This window comes from Orbicella faveolata, unplaced genomic scaffold (genome assembly GCF_042242905.1).
Source record: "Orbicella faveolata isolate gen_17 unplaced genomic scaffold, um_ofav_v1 contig_14, whole genome shotgun sequence".
In the NCBI taxonomy this organism is placed as follows: Eukaryota; Metazoa; Cnidaria; class Anthozoa; order Scleractinia; family Merulinidae; genus Orbicella; species Orbicella faveolata.
Genome location: NW_028301541.1, coordinates 6,008,385 through 6,030,000, shown reverse-complemented (window position 1 = coordinate 6,030,000; position 21,616 = coordinate 6,008,385). Strand labels below are relative to the sequence as shown.

Genomic DNA, 21,616 nt, shown 5'->3' with positions numbered 1-21,616 from the left:
ATCAATCATGTCTTCATAGGAATTAAGATATTATTGTGTAGTTCCAGAAAAATAACCGTACCCCACCACAGAGGGAATTTCACATAAGCCCCCACTCCTCCACAGAATTTCCATTTTTTGAACACAAAAATTACCCCCCCCCCCCCCACACCCCTCCGAAATTTCCACAAGTATTATGTACACTCCCCATACCCTCTGAAAAGATAGTTTTGGCAAGAAAGTTTGTTAAAGTTAAAGTTAAAGTCAAAGTAAACACTTCAAACATTTAGCCTCCTGGATTGCTGTTTTAATATTCTCGATTGACCATAAAATCTGAAGACACACACAAAGAAAACATACAGCAATTTATTTTAGCATGCTTGAAAAGAAAATAGATAAAATGTAACTTGTCAAATTACCTTCCTATATGACTAAGTCCCTTTGTAAATGTGGTACAATTTCTGTTGAAGGACTGATAAGATGTGTGTGGATGAAATTGACATCACGCTTTTATTGTGAACACGATCGCTAACACACTCATGACGAAAGTCAATTTTACAGCAAAATTACATGCAAATGCACAGAGATAACAAAGAATAAGAAATTCTCACATTTGTGAAATCGGAACAGTCAACATTTCTACCTTTATAAAGAAACTAATTTTTACGAAAGAAATTGACTGCCACTCAACAGCTGCAACTTTGAACAGCAATACAAATACAAACTAGGCTAGTGCCAGTGCTTTTTGGCCCACAAGGTGACTCCATGTGGACTGGTAACAAGCAATGGCGGCCATTTCCATGCAACGGCACATTCTTAACATTGTTAGCTTCCAAAGTGCTTTTTGAAGAAAGAAAATGTATTTTACATGTCATGCAATTCATGATCAAATACAAGTATTCAAGCCACTATTTTTTCATGTGAAAGATCTACTTAGATCGATACTTGAATCTGTATTGAAGGACATCTGGAAACTAAATCAATTGTCCAACCCCCCTCCCCTCCAAAATTTCCTGAGTCTTTGACCCCCTCCCCTCCAGAATTTCCAATTCCCTACATGGTGGGGGTATAGACATTTTCTGGAACCACACATTAAGCATTGAATTAAAGAAATCTCTCCATGCATACGTAACCAGCATTTACTAAGGACATGTTCTGTAAAGCATTCAAATGAAAGTAATTATTTCAAACCAGAATTTTTAACTTTTCTTTCAATTGTAATATACAGTAGTCAGCTGTATGTCACTTAAATCTCTGCATTAAAAAGTGGTGATCACCGTGCACATTTGGGGGAAAACTAACACTTACTGTTGATATTAGCTTGATGGAAATCTCTCAAATGTTTTGTATGTGCACATGTTCAAAGGCCTATACTATATATATATATATATATATATGGCATCCTCGTCTCGGAGAGGCGATGGTCAGCGCGTCACTGTCGACAGGCTCTTAAGTGACTCAAAAGCCCGATTCTTGAGTGGCCTATACTAATGACATGAAAATTATGCACAGCAAGGATAGGTGATACAATTCAGCAGAATCACCTTACAAGATTACCTTTTATTGTTATTTAATCTATCTTTCACCGATTGTGGTTACCCGTATTTAATTCTTATGCATCAAAGAAATTCCTGTACTTAATATTTTGAGCCATTGCTAAGGAAAATTTATTGTCATTATAACATTGTCACATTTAGTCAGTTCAGAGTTATTTCATGTGTTTTAACTTATTCATGATCGATCAGTGACACCAGTGATGTCATGTGATTAATCCAAAAAAACACTCGGCTTATTACTTTATGGAATTTTTTTTCCTTTACTCAATAATTTATTTTGAATCCTCTTTTTGCTATGTAGAGATTATCGCTAAGTACTATGTAAGTCTGATTGATTGAGAGCGATTCCAAATGAAAATTTAGCAAAGAATTCAAAATGTCTGCCAAGCTATGTTTCCAACCTTGGTTTAAATATTAAAGCTCATCAAGAAAAAGCTGGAATTATTTTTTCTCTTTCCTTTTGCAGCTGTTTTTCTGTTTTTCTCATATAATTTTTGTGACTGGTTTTCACAACTTTTGAAAGTAGAAGTTGCATTGTGCTTAGTCCGAGTTGGAAGTGCCAAAGAGCCTTGCCACACTAGGGGGTCTGGGAGAAAATGTAATCGATTTGCAAGCTACTGAATTGTTTCAAATTTCCCATATACATGGGAAAATGGCTTCTCCGAAAGACTGACACAATTAACCAAAATGAAATTTGACTTCCTTGGCAACCCATGCATAAATCAGTTAATGGGCCCTCAATCATACTACAAGTGCTGGAAGCCGAATTGTTTTCAAAACTGTCTGTGTTAGCATGCAATTGCTTTTGCAAACATTAATTAACTGGAAACGTGAGTAAAATGACTCAAAAAAGCTTATTATATAAGCAGAGTTGCCATATGATATCACTACCAAAGCCTACCCCCAAGTCCTTGCCTTATTCTTTGCACAAGATAAGAAATTATTAAAACAGCTGGACAAAAAAGCTTTCACCAAATCCAGCAGGCAATTTATGATATCATACAACCTTCATGCTGCGACCCTCAAAAAGATGGTAATAGCACTATGCCACATGTATATATACACTGAAGTTAAAGCTGAAGCTAGCACAGTTTATACAAAATAATATTCTTCAATGTCTGTCAGTCAGTCCAATTAAACTCTTAAAGCCTATAACCAAGGGTTGACCAAGCAAAGGGAATGGCAACTACAGCATGTACCAGAATTGACTGATGCATTTCATCAGTGGATCATCCTTTCGAATAAGGAAGAGAATTTCAAGGATGGTAGGGAAGAGAAGAGAAGGTGTTAAATAATCATACTGTCAACTGAAGGTGGCTCTGAACCCCATGTGCAGATTTTTTTAAAAACTTTGCCAAAAGTTGCATCTCATCATGCTTATTAAACTTTTATGATATAAAATAAATTTCTCTGTGCCGTTTTTGAATTATAAGCCCCTAAAGCCATAACTAAGGGCATTTTTAGCAGGTCATACCATTGCTATGGTAACCTATTGTGTCATGAAAATGATAACAACTTGTTCACCATGATTGGGCAATTTTTTGATACCATGATAGTAGCATCAAGTGATAAAGAGTGGCTATAATGACCCATCAAAATCTAACTGTTGGAAACTGTTTGGAGGCACCTTAATACATTTTAGTATATTGTTTATCAATGGTAATATGGATTTCATCTATTTCAGGAGCAGGATACTATTTGCTGGAAAGATGTTTGTAGCAACAGATTTTTGGCAGCATTTTTTTAACATCATGAAAAAAAACAAACCTAAAAAATCACAACAATTAAAACCTGCAGAATATTTCAAGGTGGCTGGTGAATATTTGATTAAATTAATCAAGAATTGTTAATCAGTTTGCTTACCTGGATAACTGCTACACGCTGACTGTAGAAGCCATGAGTCACTTGGTTTTCTGTTAAAATCTCACCTGAAAAACAAGATTAATATCTGTGTTTAGTCGCCACCAAGACAACATTTCTTCAGCGTTTTCCTACTACATACAAACTTTGCATTTCAAGCAGTTTACACGTACTGATGCAAGAAAATTTAAAGGGAGTACGTCCCCAACACAGAGGCATATCTAGAAATGTCACTGCCATCTTACCACGCATGTAAAAGTAGGGAAGATTTTTTTGGTGGGATTTTCTAGCACCACAAACCATTGATAAAGATAATGACAAAGGAGTAGAGCTGTTTTTAATTTACCACTACACTATACATACAATGTAGAAGAAAATTTTGATTTCATCATCTCAAATAAAAGTTGTTTCTTGCTTATTTCCAATCTCTTTTCTCTTTTAAAGTTTTTATATTTAATTCCAATCTCGGTTACTATTAGATCACACTTAGCATGGCTCTAAATATTACATTATTGATGCATTTGGGAGTATGGAGAGCACTTGTAAACCTGCAATAGACCTTTTTAGTTTCTGATGCCATCTTGCCTGGAGGTCAAACACAGCAAAAACTGCTGTGAATGAACGGGAAAAGTTAAAATTTTGATGCCCAATAAATTGAGAGTGATCAACATTCTGAGTATTTTATGAGTTACAAAGAAAAGATATCCAGCAGAAGGTTTTTTTTTTAACTAAATTTGAAGACTATGGATTTACTGTCAGCCGAAGAACTCCACTTTTAATTTTCCATAACAAATGTCTCTAAATTTTCCCATGCATTTGCTACTCAGTTTTACAAACAAATGTACACTGCATGGAACAATGAAAAGCTTAATAATTGTGGCTTTTCTAGCTAGGCTATTTTCGTCAAAAGTGATCAGTAAATTCGTTTACACAGTATCTCTAGTTTTTAATTCATAACAAGAAAATCTAAGATCGTAAGTCGGGCTGTAGCTAGACGTGCTAAGTACTACGAGTGTTGATCGTTTGCAGTGTACAGCGGTTCTAAAAATAGCATGTGTGATATGTACCATGCTAATAGATGCATGTCTCAAAGAAATATCATGAAACTGAACTGAAATATATAATTATTTCATCACAAAAATATTACTTATTTTAACTGACCAATAGATGAAAGTGAAAGCTACGGTAATCATACTGAGGTTTTAATTTGAGTTGTGACATCACTTATGTATTAGGGGAGATTGGGGTCACTCTCACGTTTGGTATTTAATAATTACACTGTTCATGTACCGGTAAGACTTTGCTACTGAGTAACACACCGTATAAAGCCCTACAACTTACAACACATCATTGTTTACGAGAGCAGTTGCCTTCTCCTCTCACTGTTCACTGCAGTGCTTTCTGTTTTTTTTCTAATCTGCACTCATCTGAGTTCATAACTTTCAATGAGTGAGTGTTTATAACAGTCTGGAAATACTGTACTGAGCTCTCAATGGATGGTACTTCTAATATTGCACATGTACCTGAGGGATGGCTTCTACCATATTCGTTTCTTGCATGAGAAAATTATCTTATAACTTCCATTATCAGTATGATATATATTGAAACCAATACATTCTTTTGTCAGAATAAATGAAGAATAATTTTGTGACGAGAGTGATTCAAAGACCTGTCTTTACACATACTGTACTGATATCCCTCAATTATCGAATCACAATGATGTCGATTACCAGTGCAGCTTTCACTATAATTAAGCTGGTAAATCATTTTTCTCAGACATAGCAATCTCCAATCATTGACAATAATTTGGTTTGCATTGAAAAGACTCTACTACTCAACAACTTTCGAATCAGTGTTGACTGTGTGGAATGCCATTCCTTTCTCATCTTTTGTACAAACTTGATACTGTCATTAACGCTTCTAATTCATGCGATCAAAACTAAAAATCGTAACCAATCAATAAATAAAGTCAAGAATCTGGGATATATGATAGATGACTGATGTATAAACAACCTCGCCAAGAACTAGGTTTCTGCAGTTTTTCATCGTGGAAAGAAGGTTGAGCCTTTATAACGTGTCTGCGGTATTCTCCATTGCACGTGACTGAGCTTTGACAGGAAATAAGAGGGTAAATTTTTAGTTGGTTGTCCGACTAAAATAATACTTCAGAACTTAAATTTCCCATGAGTTGTTACACTTTAGATTCTCTATTTTCCCCATATACGTTTACAGTAAATGTTTGCTGTCTTTGCCCCCAAGCAAGATGGCATCAGAAACTGTGAAAAAGTCTATTGCTCTTGGTATGACTTAAATAACTCTTAGACTTTCCTAGATCTTGTGCTCTCCAAACTTCAACATGCATCCATAACTCAATTAAGTCACTCTAACCAATAAACCAATAATTTGTCCAAATATAAGTCCATGCATGAACCCACTGTGCGCTCCCAAAAAAACATCTATACCAAGCCTATAGAAGGTCATTGGAAATGCTGAGGATAAGCTTCTAAGCATGAAACAAATCTATGATATAAACTTAAACTTAAACTTACTCCACACATTTGACATTTGTACACATAATATAATTAACAAACTTCTGTCAAAAAGAAAGAGCCTTCTTTTAGATTTTCCTTTGCTGATTTATCTGAAAACTAAGAATCCATCTCAAATGAGGATATTCATAGGGCCATTTCATTTCTTATCCACACCACCACCCCCACACCCCACCCCCATTGAGAGGCTAGGAAATCTGAGGGGGAGGGGGGTCTTTCAAGGCAGTTTCCGAGGGGGCACTTTGATCTTCTTTTCTTGGGGGGTAAAATTCAAAGCACCTCATTAGGAAGGGGGGGGGGGGGTGGTTGCGGATTAAATGGAATGGCGCATACAACTATTGCGCTACATGTTTCTCAGTTTGTGTGCCTCTTAAAAGCAGAATTAACTCTGATGGACACACATGCAAGGTTTATGTCCTATCTTATTACCTAGTCAAGTATTTATCCAATCAAACTGTAAGGTAATCACACCGCAAAACAAGCTAATTACCTTCGTCCAGGGACGGTCCTCACAAGTTGTCAACAAACACGTCTCTACATTCCATCTCCTGGTTCCGAGAAGCAAAAAAGTGGAGAAAGTTAGCTTATGACCCAGATTAAGTAATATCACTGGTTCAAGCCGTTTTGAAACAAAGAACAAACCTCTGAAACTACGATAACTACGATACATTTTCCACTATTTTGTTTCCACACGTGACAAAATCAAAATGGCGGACACGAACTACACTCGCAAAGATCACTGGGAAATAGCCGGAAGGTGAGGGCATAGGTGGTGGGGAGGGGAGGGATATCTTGAGTTCTGACAGGAGCTATAGTCCCCGATTATGGTTCATGGTTCTGACAATCGTCTCTACATTACACTTTGAGGATAAAACAGCACAAAAACAAATTTTTACGAATTTTACTTCGGCTACCAATTCTATTTGGTTACTCCGCAAAACAAAAAGAAACTTCAACAAAAGACGTTTACAACTCATCTTCATCTGTGTTCTCTGTTCTTCATGCTGGTCATTATCAACCAAGCATAAGCAAAATTCTAAATAAAATCAGGAGCCCATCCACCGTGCAAGCAGAGCCTCTTTTATCGCTTGTTTTGAGCAGATATGTACCGCAAGGCTCTGCTTGCAGAGTGGAACCTATCACTCCTGATAAAATACAAATTCCTGTCCTAAAACTGGCTAACCTGGGAGCTGGCGTTCTGCCGTTAAAGAAAGAACACCCGATCTCAGGTTTTAAAGTGCCTAATACTCTCGGCATGGCGGTAGCCTGCAGAAGAGGCGGATTAGCGGGACAGTGAGCGTGACGCGATACACGAGCGCGAGACGAAAAAAATCGCGTTCGTGTATTGCGTTTCGCTCTAGCGTTTTGCTCTCTGCCCCGCTAATCCCCCTGTTCTACAGGCTAGCCTGGCGGAGCGGATGTTAGAGGCTGACTGTTGGACATTTTTTTAAAGGAATCCCAGGGTCCACAATAGGGTTCTCAGATCCCGCTTTCCCGCTCATTTTTTCCTGTTAATTCCGCCATCCCGCCCTTTTTAGCCTGGAAATCCCGATCCCGTCCACTTTTCAACGACATTTCCGCGTTAATTATTTAAAATTTGTTAAATTGTTAAATTAATAATTAACGCAGAAATCTTTTTAAAAATAGATATCGCATAGAAGATCACAAAAGGATTCAAAGGGTAGCAGATAAGTAAGCACAAATGATTGGAACGTTACTTTCCGTAAACGGTCAGTTCTGTTTTGTTTTCTTCTGCCCACGTATCAGTGAAACTGAGAAAAAGATTGTTCATTTCCATGAGATGGCCCGTAAACACACCTGACAGTTTCCTTCAAAGCTTTCAGCGTCTTCATTTTCTTTGAAATGTGGGCTAAGAATTTTTCTTTTCGAATGAAGGCACTCCTGCTCGCACATCCTTTTCGTAAATATACATACATATATTACTTTATTTACCCTCGGATTTCAGAGTAGCTCATGCAGCTAATATCTCCGAGCATTTAACCATCAGATGAGAGATAGACCACCACATCGGGAACTACATCCCCTACTCTTTTCGATCAGTGTGTGGGTTCATTTACATCCCATAGAAGTAATGGGGAATAAGGTGTGAATATGGCGACGCAATTTATAATGTCGCATAATTCGTTCGGTAAATCGTTATCACCGCCATCCGGTGTGGCCATCCTGGCCAAAACAAGCCAAGCGCCCGGTCAAGCGCTCTGGAAAAGGTCGAAAGACTCAGAAAAACTAGAAAGGATCGGTGGCAGAGGGGTGGTCAAGATTACAGGCGCAAGCGTCGAAAATGTCGGAAATGGATAGCCTGCGTAGCTTGGCGGTTTTTAAGCAATTTGAGCGCGCTAAGAAAGCGGCGAAGCCACTATAACGAGCACCAAAGCCGCGAGGAGCCAATGGACAGATGTCATTAATATCAGAGGCCGACACAAATGATCGAAATAGGACTCAAAGACCTCATACAGTCTCATGATACTAACGTAATCAAGCGATAATGGATACGTTTGACAGAACCTGATAGGGTAGAGAGCCGTTGCCATTCATTAGAAACCTGACACTGCTACATGCACAAAAGGTTCGTTTCTACCAGCTTGCGGTTTTTGCGCTGGTTAATTTACGAGGTCATGTAATAACCCGTATCCCGCTCTATTCCCCCTGCGAATCCCGCATCCCAACCCCATAAAAACACGAAATCCCACTCCCGTTCGTAATTGTAATTCCCGCTTCCCGTCCCTGTTTTCAGCTCAAATCCCGAATATCACGAAGAAAAAAAGCCAAATCCCGCATCTCGCCAAACCTATTGGGGACCTTCATGAAAGCCACAGAACCTTGCGTCACATTTGTTCCTTCCCCTATTAAACGGCAACATGCTTGCCATGACGCAAATGCTTATTCTTCAAGTCTTTTTGTTATCAACATATTGTAAAAGTGGTGACACTACTCGCAGGCTAACTTAAATCCTGTGTACTTCCGGATAAGAAGTATCGCTCTTTTTTTCAAATCAGTCACTAGCGAAAGCGAAAATAGCGCGGTATACCCGACATGTACGAGATACTGAGCAGCCTGCGGACTTGGTACTAATGACAAGAAGGGCCTAGACACAACCGATCGCAGCTCGGTTAAAATTATTGTCAACATTACACTGGCCAGCTTTTCGTCTCTTTATTAATTTCTTTATTCTCTTCCTGAGTTAGTGAGGGCCGATTACTTTGACTCGAAATTACAAGTTGCGTTCGCGCACGAAACATACTCGCGCGTGCAACCCCGCTGGCTACGTCATTCATTCTCCATCCCATTCAAACGAAAACTTCATTGAACTAGCGTAAACGAAGAACGACACGTACATACGCGATCTTTTGAACCTCATGCGTGACCGAGTCGCCTTACGTTATAAAATTTATTTCCCCACAAAAATTTGCCTTTTGAATTGATATTTCTATTTTAATATCAGAACGCACGTTCACGTTGAGTCAAACATCAAACAATATATAAGATAGATTCCGAACGCACACCAGACATTCACGTTTTCGCAATCACATTAGTCATTGCCGTTAGTTTGAGAGGAAACAATGCGTATTACGAGAAAGGGTTGTTGAAATAAGGCACAAAAGACTGTGCTGTTGGTCATTGATTTTTATAACATTTGGTGGCTCCTAAAGGAGCCGTTTGTTTTGGCGGGAAACCCACAAAGTGAGTTTACTTGCTGCTGGTGTACTTGGTCACAGCCTTGGTTCCTTCACTCACGGCGTGTTTGGCCAGTTCACCGGGCAGAAGCAGCCTGATGGCGGTCTGGATCTCGCGGGAGCTGATGGTTGATTTCTTGTTGTAGTGGGCAAGGCGGGAAGCTTCGGTGGCGATGCGCTCGAAGATGTCGTTGACGAACGAGTTCATGATGCCCATGGCTTTGCTAGAGATACCAGTGTCAGGGTGCACTTGCTTCAACACCTTGTAGATGTAGATAGCATAGCTTTCCTTTCTCTTTCCCCTTCTCTTCTTCTTTCCGTCAGCCGCGGCCTTTGCCTTACCGGCTTTCTTCTCGCCTTTTTTTCCTGCAACTTTGGGTGTCATGTCTGTAGATCAGAATGGATTTGAATGAAGACTGGATGATGCATTTTGTATTTATGATAAAATTTTGAAAGGATCAATTACCATAAAGATCGAAATTCTCGATTCCTAATTGGTCAGACCTTAGGGGTCATGTTATTTTGCATGTGGTTTGTTTATACCACTTTGGGTCTTTGTTTTCCCTTGTCAAATGACAAGTTCTTATTGGTGTATTTCGATCCTCTATATTCGACTAGTAGCAAATAAAATGTAGTACATATCACTTCTGTTTCATTCACTCGGAAACCTATTCTCGTAAGTTTTACATTCAATCATGTCTGGTCGAGGTAAAGGAAAGGCAAAGGGCACCAAGTCCAAGAGCCGCTCATCCCGAGCAGGGCTTCAGTTCCCAGTTGGTCGTATCCACCGTCTTCTCCGCAAAGGCAACTACGCTGAGCGTGTTGGCGCCGGTGCTCCAGTGTACTTGGCTGCCGTGCTCGAGTATTTGAGCGCCGAGATCCTCGAGTTGGCGGGCAACGCTGCTCGTGACAACAAGAAGACAAGAATCATCCCCCGTCACCTTCAGCTGGCTGTCCGTAATGACGAGGAGTTGAACAAACTGCTCGCTGGTGTCACCATCGCACAGGGAGGTGTTCTTCCCAACATCCAGGCTGTACTTCTGCCCAAGAAGACCGAGAAGAAAGCCAAAGCTTAAATAAGCTTTGACTCACAAAAACGGCTCCTTTAGGAGCCACCAAATATAGCAAAAGTCTTGGCCCACATGAATACTAATATACAAAGTGGAAACACATTTGTTAAAATTGGTTCTACTTTTATTGAGCTATGAAATTCCAAAGCCCTGCACTATTTCTGTTTCTTTATTGAAACTGAGACATTATACTCTCGGTTTGTTGAAATCCAGTATTTACTATGAAATTAAAAATATTTCCTACGTATCGGTCCGTTTGTCTGCATTATTGCGCAAACGTTGTAATCTTGCGCGCCGATATGTAAATCGCACTTCTAAATAAACACGCGCTACAACTACGCGCGGTTCGTCTCGCACATCTTCGAAAGCGCTTTTAGTTGAGCTTGCAAAAACGAAGAAAGAATTACGAGAAGCCTTCTTGTATGCAAGCCCTTTTAGCAAATCAAATTCAGAACTGCGAATCGTCCAAGTTGTGCGCGCGAGCAAAGTAGGTCGACCGTTACAGAAAAGGCGCCAAAACCTCGCATGAATAAACAATAAAGCTCACCTATTATTGGACTGAAATTAAAGGACATACTCGGGCTTGTCTTAATTCAAACTGAAACATGGTACTCGGTTTGTTGAAATCTTGTATTTACAATGCACTAAGTTGCTTATCTGCCTGTCTTTTTGTCTGCAATATGAGCAAACGCTTTTAAACGCGCGAGATCTGCGCAAATATAAATCGAACTTTTCTTTTTGACCGTGCGCAATTTATGCTATGGACTTTCGTGCAAAAGATATATGCGTGCACATTAGTTAATGGCCAAAAATCAAGAAAGAATTGTGAGAAACCTTGGACAAGCCCTTGTCTAAAATTCGAAAAAAATGAGAACTGCAACTGTGCGCACGAGCAATTTAAGATCGACCGTAACAGAAATGGCGCCAAAACCTCGCATGAACAAATTGAAAGCTCACTCATTTTTCGACTGAAGGGATATCGCAGAATGTTGGTGGAATATTCGAGCAGTGAACATTATTAGGCGGCTTCCTTAAGCGCGCGCGCTCTGAAGAACAAGAGTCACTGTTTGGATCGTGGATACTGTACGTTGCCTTCAGCGCGCTATACTACTGCATTAGTGTTTGTAATATCTTGCTGCTTATATCATGAATCATAACGAAACATTTTATTGTTCATGACTTTTGAGAGATTTGGTGGCTCCTAAAGGAGCCGTTTGTTTGTGTTGGAAGACTCTGCAGTTTAACCGCCAAATCCGTACAGAGTACGGCCTTGTCGTTTCAGAGCGTACACCACATCCATGGCTGTCACAGTCTTTCTCTTGGCGTGCTCGGTGTAAGTCACAGCATCACGGATCACGTTCTCAAGGAAAACTTTGAGAACGCCACGAGTCTCCTCGTAGATCAGGCCAGAGATTCGCTTGACACCGCCACGACGAGCAAGACGACGGATGGCTGGCTTGGTGATGCCTTGGATGTTGTCACGAAGGATCTTTCGATGACGCTTGGCGCCTCCTTTCCCTAGACCTTTGCCTCCTTTACCGCGACCAGACATGATTGCTTGCTTGTATCACTGAGATATAACCAAAGAAGCGCCGATTATGATATTTATAAGGTGAAGAATGACCTCTCAGAAAACACAACATGAGTATGCGTGTCCTTATTGGCTAATTATATAAAACAAAGCCAAGTGTCAGTAAATACTGTTGATTATCATAAAACACCGTTCGTTTTCATTCACACTACACGTGCGAGGAAATCAAGTCTTTTCCGCTTATAAAACCTAAATAAAACTTCGTAAGGAAACAGCTGTTCAACTTTCTTTCTACTTAAACGATTCTCCTTTAATTCATAGCGGAAAAACTGTTAAAATCCCTGAAAAGTTTCTTCGGATCGAAATACAGTCACAGAACCGTGAAATTATTTGGTGATATTATGTTAAACCAATCAAATCTCATAGTTTTGAACCAATCACGAACAAGCCCGCCAGGTATAAATCCGTTTGTAACGTTATTTTGTTATTATCAGGGATATTTCTCGATATCGAACATGGCACGTACCAAGCAAACTGCTCGTAAATCAACTGGTGGAAAAGCTCCACGAAAACAGCTCGCCACAAAGGCAGCTCGTAAGAGCGCTCCCGCTACCGGTGGAGTCAAGAAACCTCATCGTTACAGGCCTGGTACAGTCGCTCTTCGTGAGATCCGTCGTTACCAGAAATCCACCGAGCTGCTGATTCGCAAGCTGCCCTTCCAGCGTCTTGTGCGAGAAATCGCTCAGGATTTCAAGACCGATCTGCGTTTCCAGAGCTCCGCTGTGATGGCGCTTCAAGAAGCTAGCGAGGCTTACCTTGTTGGTCTGTTTGAAGACACCAACTTGTGCGCCATCCACGCCAAGCGCGTCACCATCATGCCCAAGGACATTCAGTTGGCCCGCCGAATCCGTGGAGAGCGAGCATAGAGTGGATAGCACTGTCCATTACAAAACAAACGGCTCCTTTAGGAGCCACCACATGAATAAAAGCAATGACCAACTGATTTTTATATCACAACAAATTATGATATTCCCCTCACAGCAGATAAAATAGAGATATTGCTTCACTGTGCGTTAATAGCAGAAAGCTATAAAGACGTAGCAACTTGTCTTAAAAGCGGAGTACTTCTAGAGCAAAAATTTAAAACGCGAGGCGACGCAGCGTTAAGTAGAAAGAAACCTTTTGGACCAGGGAAGGTTATAAACCAGAATGCTTCCTTTTTGGGTTAAAAATGCAAAAATCCGAATCAAGGTATTTGAAGTAATTAGTTAAACGGCACTGTATATAAAGAGCCGAGTACACAGTTTAGTTTCGGGACGAACTCAAAGGATCACGGGCGTACTTTATAATGTAAGCAAAAACCTTTTATTTTTGACGGGTTCAGGAGCCCGAGCCCAAGAGCCTGGAACAGGCTATCTCCTGACTGGTTTTATTAGTCAAAAGTTAAGTTATTGTCCAAGAATCAGTTCGCAATAAGTTAGCAAATTATTTCCCTTGGCTTTGCAAGAGAAATAGGTCTAATTTTTAAAAATGTTATTAAGAGAAGCCATTTTCTGCAGACTTTCCGGGCACTGAGCGCGTTACAATCGAGCGCGCAAACTAAAACGAATCTTGCATAAATCACTTTCCCGCGGATGGCGCGTGTGGTTTGTTTTGTTAACAATTATCCACTGGATACCCGTTAATCTAGCTAGTGGATAGCGTTATCCAACCTTCCATGATCCAACAACCGGGGCTTGATATTTTTAAAATGAATGCCCGGTGGAGAGCCTTGAAAACACTTCATGATTGTTTTATCGCTCAACTGGCTTTCGCGTGTCACGCACACGAGATCACGAGTCACGCGTCATTCGAGACCGTTCTGAGACCGTCACAGTCAAAGCGAGCTTTCAGCGACAAATCTTTAGAAAATATTTTTTTTTTGCCGAGTCTCCTTAGAAATAAAATTGAACAGCGAATAATTTTTAACGTTTACGTATTTTACGGGCAAGGAATAGAAGACAGGACGAGCCAAATGCTTTCACAGCACAAGTTTATAGCTTTATAAATCCAAAGAAAGGATTACTTTTTCGGAGGAGTACTCTGTTGATTATTGCTCTTTTATTTCATGTGGTGGCTCCTAAAGGAGCCGTTTTGTTTGGTGAAGGAGCGCCTCACCCCTTATGCTTTCTTCGCTGGTTTCTTGGCGGGCTTCTTCGCCGCTGGTTTCTTCGCTGCTTTCTTGGGTGACTTTTTAGCTGCGGGTTTCTTCGCCGGTTTCTTAGCTGCGGGCTTCTTTGCTGCTGGTTTCTTAGCTGCGGGTTTCTTTGCTGCTGGCTTTTTCGCTGCTGGTTTCTTTGCGGCCTTCTTTGCCGCCGGTTTCTTCGCTGCCTTCTTGGCGGCGGGCTTCTTTGGTTTGGCGGCGGGCTTCTTCTTTGCAGCGGGCTTCTTCTTCGGTTTCTTCTCCTTCTTTTCCTCCTTGGGCACCTTGAAGGAGCCTGAAGCACCAACTCCCTTGGTGTGTAGTAGCTTTCCGCTGGCGGCGCCTCTCTTCAAAGCCATCTTCAGGTGAGAACCGACCTCGCCAACCTTGTAGTTGGCTTTGATGTATTTCTCGATGGCTTGGCGGGATGAACCGTTTCGCTCCTTCAGTGCTACAATGGCAGCCTTGATCATATCCAAATAAGGTGGATGATCAGCAGGCTTTTTAGGCGCAGCTGGCTTTTTCTTAGCTGGCGACTTTCCTGCTTCGGACATCTTGTAATTGTAGAACAACGAACCTTACTCTCGCTTAGGAACTGAAGATTCAAATAAGGTCTGTTGAGTGAGAGCGCAAAGTAAATGCGCAACATGCGGACCACTGAGGAAACAGGGTTGGAAAATGGCGTCGCGAATTTCTGTGCTTGTTTGTCCAGCGATTTGCGCAAATAAAGTGTGATACTCCAACATTTTATTGAACCTAAGCTTAACAGTTTGTAGTTGTGATATTTTTCAAGTTGAAAATGTCAACATAGTTGAAATAAAGTCTGAAAGAGGGTGAAATTTTAAGCGTACAAGTTCATAAAGTGGTAACTTTATATACAATATTTCGTCTTTACAGCTAAATAACTCTGGTTCAGGTCGCTATCATTCAAAATATCGTAAATACTGGGAAAGATAAACTCCTACACCTTCCATTTCTCTGATCAAATTGGCACTCATTTTGATTTCCAAAGGCTGAACGTCTCTGAAGTTTTAACAACAAGGACAAACTCCGTCAGTCCGCCATTTGTCTGTCACTCATGATGTTCCGATCAAATCATCAGAAAATGCGCTTGAAACCTTGAACGTAATTCGCTTTCGATGACGCGAGGGTTACTTAGTAAAAGGCATGATACGAAAACTGATGTTTAGAATTTTACTCTTGATTTTGTTAGAGCTTAAAGCAAACACATTACATATTGCATCTACTCAAAGGTCATTTACTGTCTATCTTATCCATCGTAAGCGGGCTAAATTTATCTATCAAATGTTTCTACAACCTATAAACGCGCTCTCAGTTTCTTGAAATCGTAACGTGAGTGGTCCTAGAAAGTGGAGAAGCGGAAACGCTATGAAGTGAATTGGTAAAAATGATCTAATATGCGCCATTCTTGGTTTGTAACCACAACGATCTGAGCATAAACGCAACTAAACGCGGTCAACATTTATACCTAACATTGCCATCAAATAAATTCATGCTCTGATCCTAGACGAACTCATGACAACAATATATCGTAATACATAAATATATACTTTCTTTTCTATACTGCAGGCTACAGACCAAGCGAGTAAAAAGTATTCGGTATTTGAAACAAGGACCACGGGCAGTTCATTTATACAGCACTTTCGTCATATACACGGCTACGCGCCAAAGTCACGCGCCAAATAACTACGAAACTACAACCCAATTTTCAGACTAAAAATGTAATAAATGAACTGTTGGTGAGAAAGAAAAACCTTTCTTTGGGTAGAGCACTGAGTCTATGAAGAGCTTCTGCAAAAATTATTTACATGAATCTCATGTTCCCTCATCGATCGAACGTAAACAGGGCTCACTTGAGTTCGCGTTCAAGAAATTTAGAATTAGTTATCGATTAATTATTGTTCGATGTAGGAATACAAAACTTAAATTCTTCCCCGTGATTTAGATTTTTTTATTATACGTTGTCCGAAGTTTTGGCAACCAGATTCCTGTTCGTGAGCGTATCAACAAATGGCCGGAAATCTCGTTCAGGTTACAGGCGACAACGGAAGCGCAGTTTTCACTTGAAAACGCGCGCCAAGCCAAACATGCTGAAAACTGCTATCAGATTTTTCTGTCACTGAAATACGAAGAATCGCATATCAGTTCTAAATGCTTTGGTCCTAAAGCGGTTTTCTTCAAAACAGGAAAGAGTGAAGGGCTTATTTCGAGTTGTAGTTTTATACATAACCGAGCGACGGGATGGTAACTCGTTCGGTGGCGCGCGTAATTCTCCAAAACACCTAACGAAACGGATTTACTGTGTAACGAAACGTTTCTGCAACAAAACTCTCCCAACCAACTTCTATTCACGTTTTCAGCACCTCGAAATAAAGACTTTTTTTTTCCTACATAACAAATATGTTGCCAAAAAATTGGGTCGCGGAGACATGGCTGCTGGGTATCGAACAAAATTTCTTCCCTCTATTTATTTGAAGTTATTCCTAATGGATCAATCGGTCATTGCTTTTATTCATGTGGTGGCTCCTAAAGGAGCCGTTTGTTTTGTAATGGACAGTGCTATCCACTCTATGCTCGCTCTCCACGGATTCGGCGGGCCAACTGAATGTCCTTGGGCATGATGGTGACGCGCTTGGCGTGGATGGCGCACAAGTTGGTGTCTTCAAACAGACCAACAAGGTAAGCCTCGCTAGCTTCTTGAAGCGCCATCACAGCGGAGCTCTGGAAACGCAGATCGGTCTTGAAATCCTGAGCGATTTCTCGCACAAGACGCTGGAAGGGCAGCTTGCGAATCAGCAGCTCGGTGGATTTCTGGTAACGACGGATCTCACGAAGAGCGACTGTACCAGGCCTGTAACGATGAGGTTTCTTGACTCCACCGGTAGCGGGAGCGCTCTTACGAGCTGCCTTTGTGGCGAGCTGTTTTCGTGGAGCTTTTCCACCAGTTGATTTACGAGCAGTTTGCTTGGTACGTGCCATGTTCGATATCGAGAAATATCCCTGATAATAACAAAATAACGTTACAAACGGATTTATACCTGGCGGGCTTGTTCGTGATTGGTTCAAAACTATGAGATTTGATTGGTTTAACATAATATCACCAAATAATTTCACGGTTCTGTGACTGTATTTCGATCCGAAGAAACTTTTCAGGGATTTTAACAGTTTTTCCGCTATGAATTAAAGGAGAATCGTTTAAGTAGAAAGAAAGTTGAACAGCTGTTTCCTTACGAAGTTTTATTTAGGTTTTATAAGCGGAAAAGACTTGATTTCCTCGCACGTGTAGTGTGAATGAAAACGAACGGTGTTTTATGATAATCAACAGTATTTACTGACACTTGGCTTTGTTTTATATAATTAGCCAATAAGGACACGCATACTCATGTTGTGTTTTCTGAGAGGTCATTCTTCACCTTATAAATATCATAATCGGCGCTTCTTTGGTTATATCTCAGTGATACAAGCAAGCAATCATGTCTGGTCGCGGTAAAGGAGGCAAAGGTCTAGGGAAAGGAGGCGCCAAGCGTCATCGAAAGATCCTTCGTGACAACATCCAAGGCATCACCAAGCCAGCCATCCGTCGTCTTGCTCGTCGTGGCGGTGTCAAGCGAATCTCTGGCCTGATCTACGAGGAGACTCGTGGCGTTCTCAAAGTTTTCCTTGAGAACGTGATCCGTGATGCTGTGACTTACACCGAGCACGCCAAGAGAAAGACTGTGACAGCCATGGATGTGGTGTACGCTCTGAAACGACAAGGCCGTACTCTGTACGGATTTGGCGGTTAAACTGCAGAGTCTTCCAACACAAACAAACGGCTCCTTTAGGAGCCACCAAATCTCTCAAAAGTCATGAACAATAAAATGTTTCGTTATGATTCATGATATAAGCAGCAAGATATTACAAACACTAATGCAGTAGTATAGCGCGCTGAAGGCAACGTACAGTATCCACGATCCAAACAGTGACTCTTGTTCTTCAGAGCGCGCGCGCTTAAGGAAGCCGCCTAATAATGTTCACTGCTCGAATATTCCACCAACATTCTGCGATATCCCTTCAGTCGAAAAATGAGTGAGCTTTCAATTTGTTCATGCGAGGTTTTGGCGCCATTTCTGTTACGGTCGATCTTAAATTGCTCGTGCGCACAGTTGCAGTTCTCATTTTTTTCGAATTTTAGACAAGGGCTTGTCCAAGGTTTCTCACAATTCTTTCTTGATTTTTGGCCATTAACTAATGTGCACGCATATATCTTTTGCACGAAAGTCCATAGCATAAATTGCGCACGGTCAAAAAGAAAAGTTCGATTTATATTTGCGCAGATCTCGCGCGTTTAAAAGCGTTTGCTCATATTGCAGACAAAAAGACAGGCAGATAAGCAACTTAGTGCATTGTAAATACAAGATTTCAACAAACCGAGTACCATGTTTCAGTTTGAATTAAGACAAGCCCGAGTATGTCCTTTAATTTCAGTCCAATAATAGGTGAGCTTTATTGTTTATTCATGCGAGGTTTTGGCGCCTTTTCTGTAACGGTCGACCTACTTTGCTCGCGCGCACAACTTGGACGATTCGCAGTTCTGAATTTGATTTGCTAAAAGGGCTTGCATACAAGAAGGCTTCTCGTAATTCTTTCTTCGTTTTTGCAAGCTCAACTAAAAGCGCTTTCGAAGATGTGCCAGACGGACCGTGTGTAGTTGTAGCGCGTGTTTATTTAGAAGTGCGATTTACATATCGGCGCGCAAGATTACAACGTTTGCGCAATAATGCAGACAAACGGACCGATACGTAGGAAATATTTTTAATTTCATAGTAAATACTGGATTTCAACAAACCGAGAGTATAATGTCTCAGTTTCAATAAAGAAACAGAAATAGTGCAGGGCTTTGGATTTTCATAGCTCAATGAAAGTAGAACCGATTTTAACAAATGTGTTTCCACTTTGTATATTAGTATTCATGTGGGCCAAGACTTTTGTTATATTTGGTGGCTCCTAAAGGAGCCGTTTTTGTGAGTCAAAGCTTATTTAAGCTTTGGCTTTCTTCTCGGTCTTCTTGGGCAGAAGTACAGCCTGGATGTTGGGAAGAACACCTCCCTGTGCGATGGTGACACCGGCGAGCAGTTTGTTCAACTCCTCGTCATTACGGACAGCCAGCTGAAGGTGACGGGGGATGATTCTTGTCTTCTTGTTGTCACGAGCAGCGTTGCCCGCCAACTCCAGGATCTCGGCACTCAAATACTCGAGAACTGCAGCCAAGTACACTGGAGCACCGGCGCCAACACGCTCAGCGTAGTTGCCTTTGCGGAGAAGACGGTGGATACGACCAACTGGGAACTGAAGCCCTGCTCGGGATGAGCGGCTCTTGGACTTGGTGCCCTTTGCCTTTCCTTTACCTCGACCAGACATGATTGAATGTAAAACTTACGAGAATAACTTGCTGAGTGAATGAAACAGAAGTGATATGTACTACATTTTATTTGCTACTTGTCGAATATAGGGGATCGAAATACACCAATAAGAACTTGTCATTTGACAAGGGAAAACAAAGACCCAAAGTGGTATAAATAAACCACATGCAAAATAACATGACCCCTAAGGTCTGACCAATTAGGAATCGAGAATTTCGATCTTTATGGTAATTGATCCTTTCAAAATTTTATCATAAATACAAAATGCATCATCCAGTCTTCATTCAAATCCATTCTGATCTACAGACATGACACCCAAAGTTGCAGGAAAAAAGGCGAGAAGAAAGCCGGTAAGGCAAAGGCCGCGGCTGACGGAAAGAAGAAGAGAAGGGGAAAGAGAAAGGAAAGCTATGCTATCTACATCTACAAGGTGTTGAAGCAAGTGCACCCTGACACTGGTATCTCCAGCAAAGCCATGGGCATCATGAACTCGTTCGTCAACGACATCTTCAAGCGCATCGCCACCGAAGCTTCCCGCCTTGCCCACTACAACAAGAAATCAACCATCAGCTCCCGCGAGATCCAGACCGCCATCAGGCTGCTTCTGCCCGGTGAACTGGCCAAACACGCCGTGAGTGAAGGAACCAAGGCTGTGACCAAGTACACCAGCAGCAAGTAAACTCACTTTGTGGGTTTCCCGCCAAAACAGATGGCTCCTTTAGGAGCCACCAAATGTTGTAAAAATCAATGACTAACAGCTCCTCTTCCTTTCTTTTGGCTCCTTATCCTAGTATTAATTATAAACTCATTTTTGTAGTGTGGAAACTTTCCGCTAAACAGAAAATGTCGTATCGATCCTGTGCCCAATCAACATGATATTTAGCCTTTAGGCCACGAGTAGTCCCTCTTTCGCTTTGTCCGCCGTGCGTGACGTACCCTGTGTGCGAGAGGTTTTTTTTTTTTTCCTTTTTTGCAGCGAATCTGCGATTGTGAGCGGCGAAGCCGCGATCGAGATCCTGGCGAGAGAGGAAAAAAAACTTTTTCTCTCTCGCCAGGATCTCGATCGCGGCTTCGCCGCTCACAATCGCAGCTTCGCTACGGAAAAAAAAAAAAACCCTCTGGTACCCAGGGTATGCGTGACGCGAAAGAAAACCGCAAGAAAAAAATGGCCGCGCGAATTCCTGAGGGCGAGAAGCACGCGCGCGTCACGCCCTCAGGATATTTCAGTTACCTATTTTTTTTCCCGCAACTAACATGAAGATAGTAGGAGCGTAAAAAGAATTTTCTTCCCATAGACAATCTTCTTATGAAGAGCTTAGCGGTAGCTCATAAACATTTGTGTTCCGTACCGCATGGTGACAGCAAGCATCAGGAGTAGTGACCGAGAGTCTTGAACAGGTTTATCTGGAGTCGAGACTATACAATCTCCGATATCCATATGCTCTCTGGTCTCCGTTTCGGCGGGGCAACGCCTGATTCCGCTTTTAGATTGCCAACAACAGTCCCTCAAACGAGAGGGTTTGTATAAGAATAATTTAACGGTTTAAAGCCGAGATTAGCTAATTAACAAGATTCTCTAGCCTTGATCAATAAAATAGAAAGATCGCGAAATAAGAACAAATTGTTGCTGTGTGTCACTTTGAATTGAACTGCATTAGATTAAGTTTACAAAAATTGTTTAAAGGTATTCAAGTTTTTAGAGACGTTTCGAGAAAAACCAATTCCCCTTGCGGACTGATGGAAGTATCAAGGACCCAACACAATCAAAGAC

At 41.2% G+C, this 21,616-nt stretch overlaps 6 protein-coding genes, 1 long non-coding RNA gene and 3 pseudogenes across 7 annotated transcripts in view; 4 read left to right on the top strand and 6 right to left on the bottom strand.

Moving 5' to 3' along the window:
- LOC110068335 (uncharacterized) overlaps positions 1 to 6,695 on the bottom strand; it is a 12,578-nt gene extending 5,883 nt beyond the window's left edge. Inside the window, exons 1-3 of the long non-coding RNA XR_002298750.2 lie at positions 6,587 to 6,695; positions 6,435 to 6,492; positions 3,399 to 3,463 (exon numbers count right to left, since the gene is read on the bottom strand). This is a non-coding gene — a long non-coding RNA (uncharacterized LOC110068335). The remainder of the gene's footprint in view (positions 1 to 3,398; positions 3,464 to 6,434; positions 6,493 to 6,586) is intronic.
- Positions 6,696 to 9,370: 2,675 nt separating this feature from the next.
- LOC149113751 (histone H2B.1 pseudogene) lies at positions 9,371 to 10,076 on the bottom strand (annotated as a pseudogene).
- Positions 10,077 to 10,299: 223 nt separating this feature from the next.
- On the top strand, positions 10,300 to 10,956 carry LOC149113750 (histone H2A pseudogene; annotated as a pseudogene).
- Positions 10,957 to 11,856: 900 nt separating this feature from the next.
- On the bottom strand, positions 11,857 to 12,452 carry LOC110068535 (histone H4). Its single transcript, XM_089286366.1, has one exon. The coding sequence runs from the start codon at positions 12,259 to 12,261 to the stop codon at positions 11,950 to 11,952; it is 312 nt and encodes a 103-aa protein (XP_089142492.1). The 5' UTR covers positions 12,262 to 12,452; the 3' UTR covers positions 11,857 to 11,949.
- Positions 12,453 to 12,605: 153 nt separating this feature from the next.
- On the top strand, positions 12,606 to 13,241 carry LOC110068532 (histone H3-like). The gene has a single exon (XM_020775916.2). The coding sequence runs from the start codon at positions 12,642 to 12,644 to the stop codon at positions 13,164 to 13,166; it is 525 nt and encodes a 174-aa protein (XP_020631575.1). The 5' UTR covers positions 12,606 to 12,641; the 3' UTR covers positions 13,167 to 13,241.
- Positions 13,242 to 13,582: 341 nt separating this feature from the next.
- LOC149113749 (uncharacterized) lies at positions 13,583 to 15,052 on the bottom strand. The gene has a single exon (XM_089286362.1). The coding sequence runs from the start codon at positions 14,974 to 14,976 to the stop codon at positions 14,401 to 14,403; it is 576 nt and encodes a 191-aa protein (XP_089142488.1). The 5' UTR covers positions 14,977 to 15,052; the 3' UTR covers positions 13,583 to 14,400.
- A 1,825-nt stretch (positions 15,053 to 16,877) lies between these two features.
- LOC149113748 (histone H3-like) lies at positions 16,878 to 17,572 on the bottom strand. Its single transcript, XM_089286363.1, has one exon. The coding sequence runs from the start codon at positions 17,534 to 17,536 to the stop codon at positions 17,012 to 17,014; it is 525 nt and encodes a 174-aa protein (XP_089142489.1). The 5' UTR covers positions 17,537 to 17,572; the 3' UTR covers positions 16,878 to 17,011.
- A 153-nt stretch (positions 17,573 to 17,725) lies between these two features.
- Positions 17,726 to 18,321, top strand: LOC149113747 (histone H4). Its single transcript, XM_089286365.1, has one exon. The coding sequence runs from the start codon at positions 17,917 to 17,919 to the stop codon at positions 18,226 to 18,228; it is 312 nt and encodes a 103-aa protein (XP_089142491.1). The 5' UTR covers positions 17,726 to 17,916; the 3' UTR covers positions 18,229 to 18,321.
- A 900-nt stretch (positions 18,322 to 19,221) lies between these two features.
- LOC110068534 (histone H2A) lies at positions 19,222 to 19,888 on the bottom strand. The gene has a single exon (XM_020775918.2). It carries the CDS (start codon positions 19,841 to 19,843, stop codon positions 19,463 to 19,465), a length of 381 nt encoding a protein of 126 aa, XP_020631577.1. The 5' UTR covers positions 19,844 to 19,888; the 3' UTR covers positions 19,222 to 19,462.
- A 180-nt stretch (positions 19,889 to 20,068) lies between these two features.
- LOC149113746 (histone H2B.1 pseudogene) lies at positions 20,069 to 21,466 on the top strand (annotated as a pseudogene).
- The last annotated feature ends 150 nt before the right edge of the window (positions 21,467 to 21,616 follow it).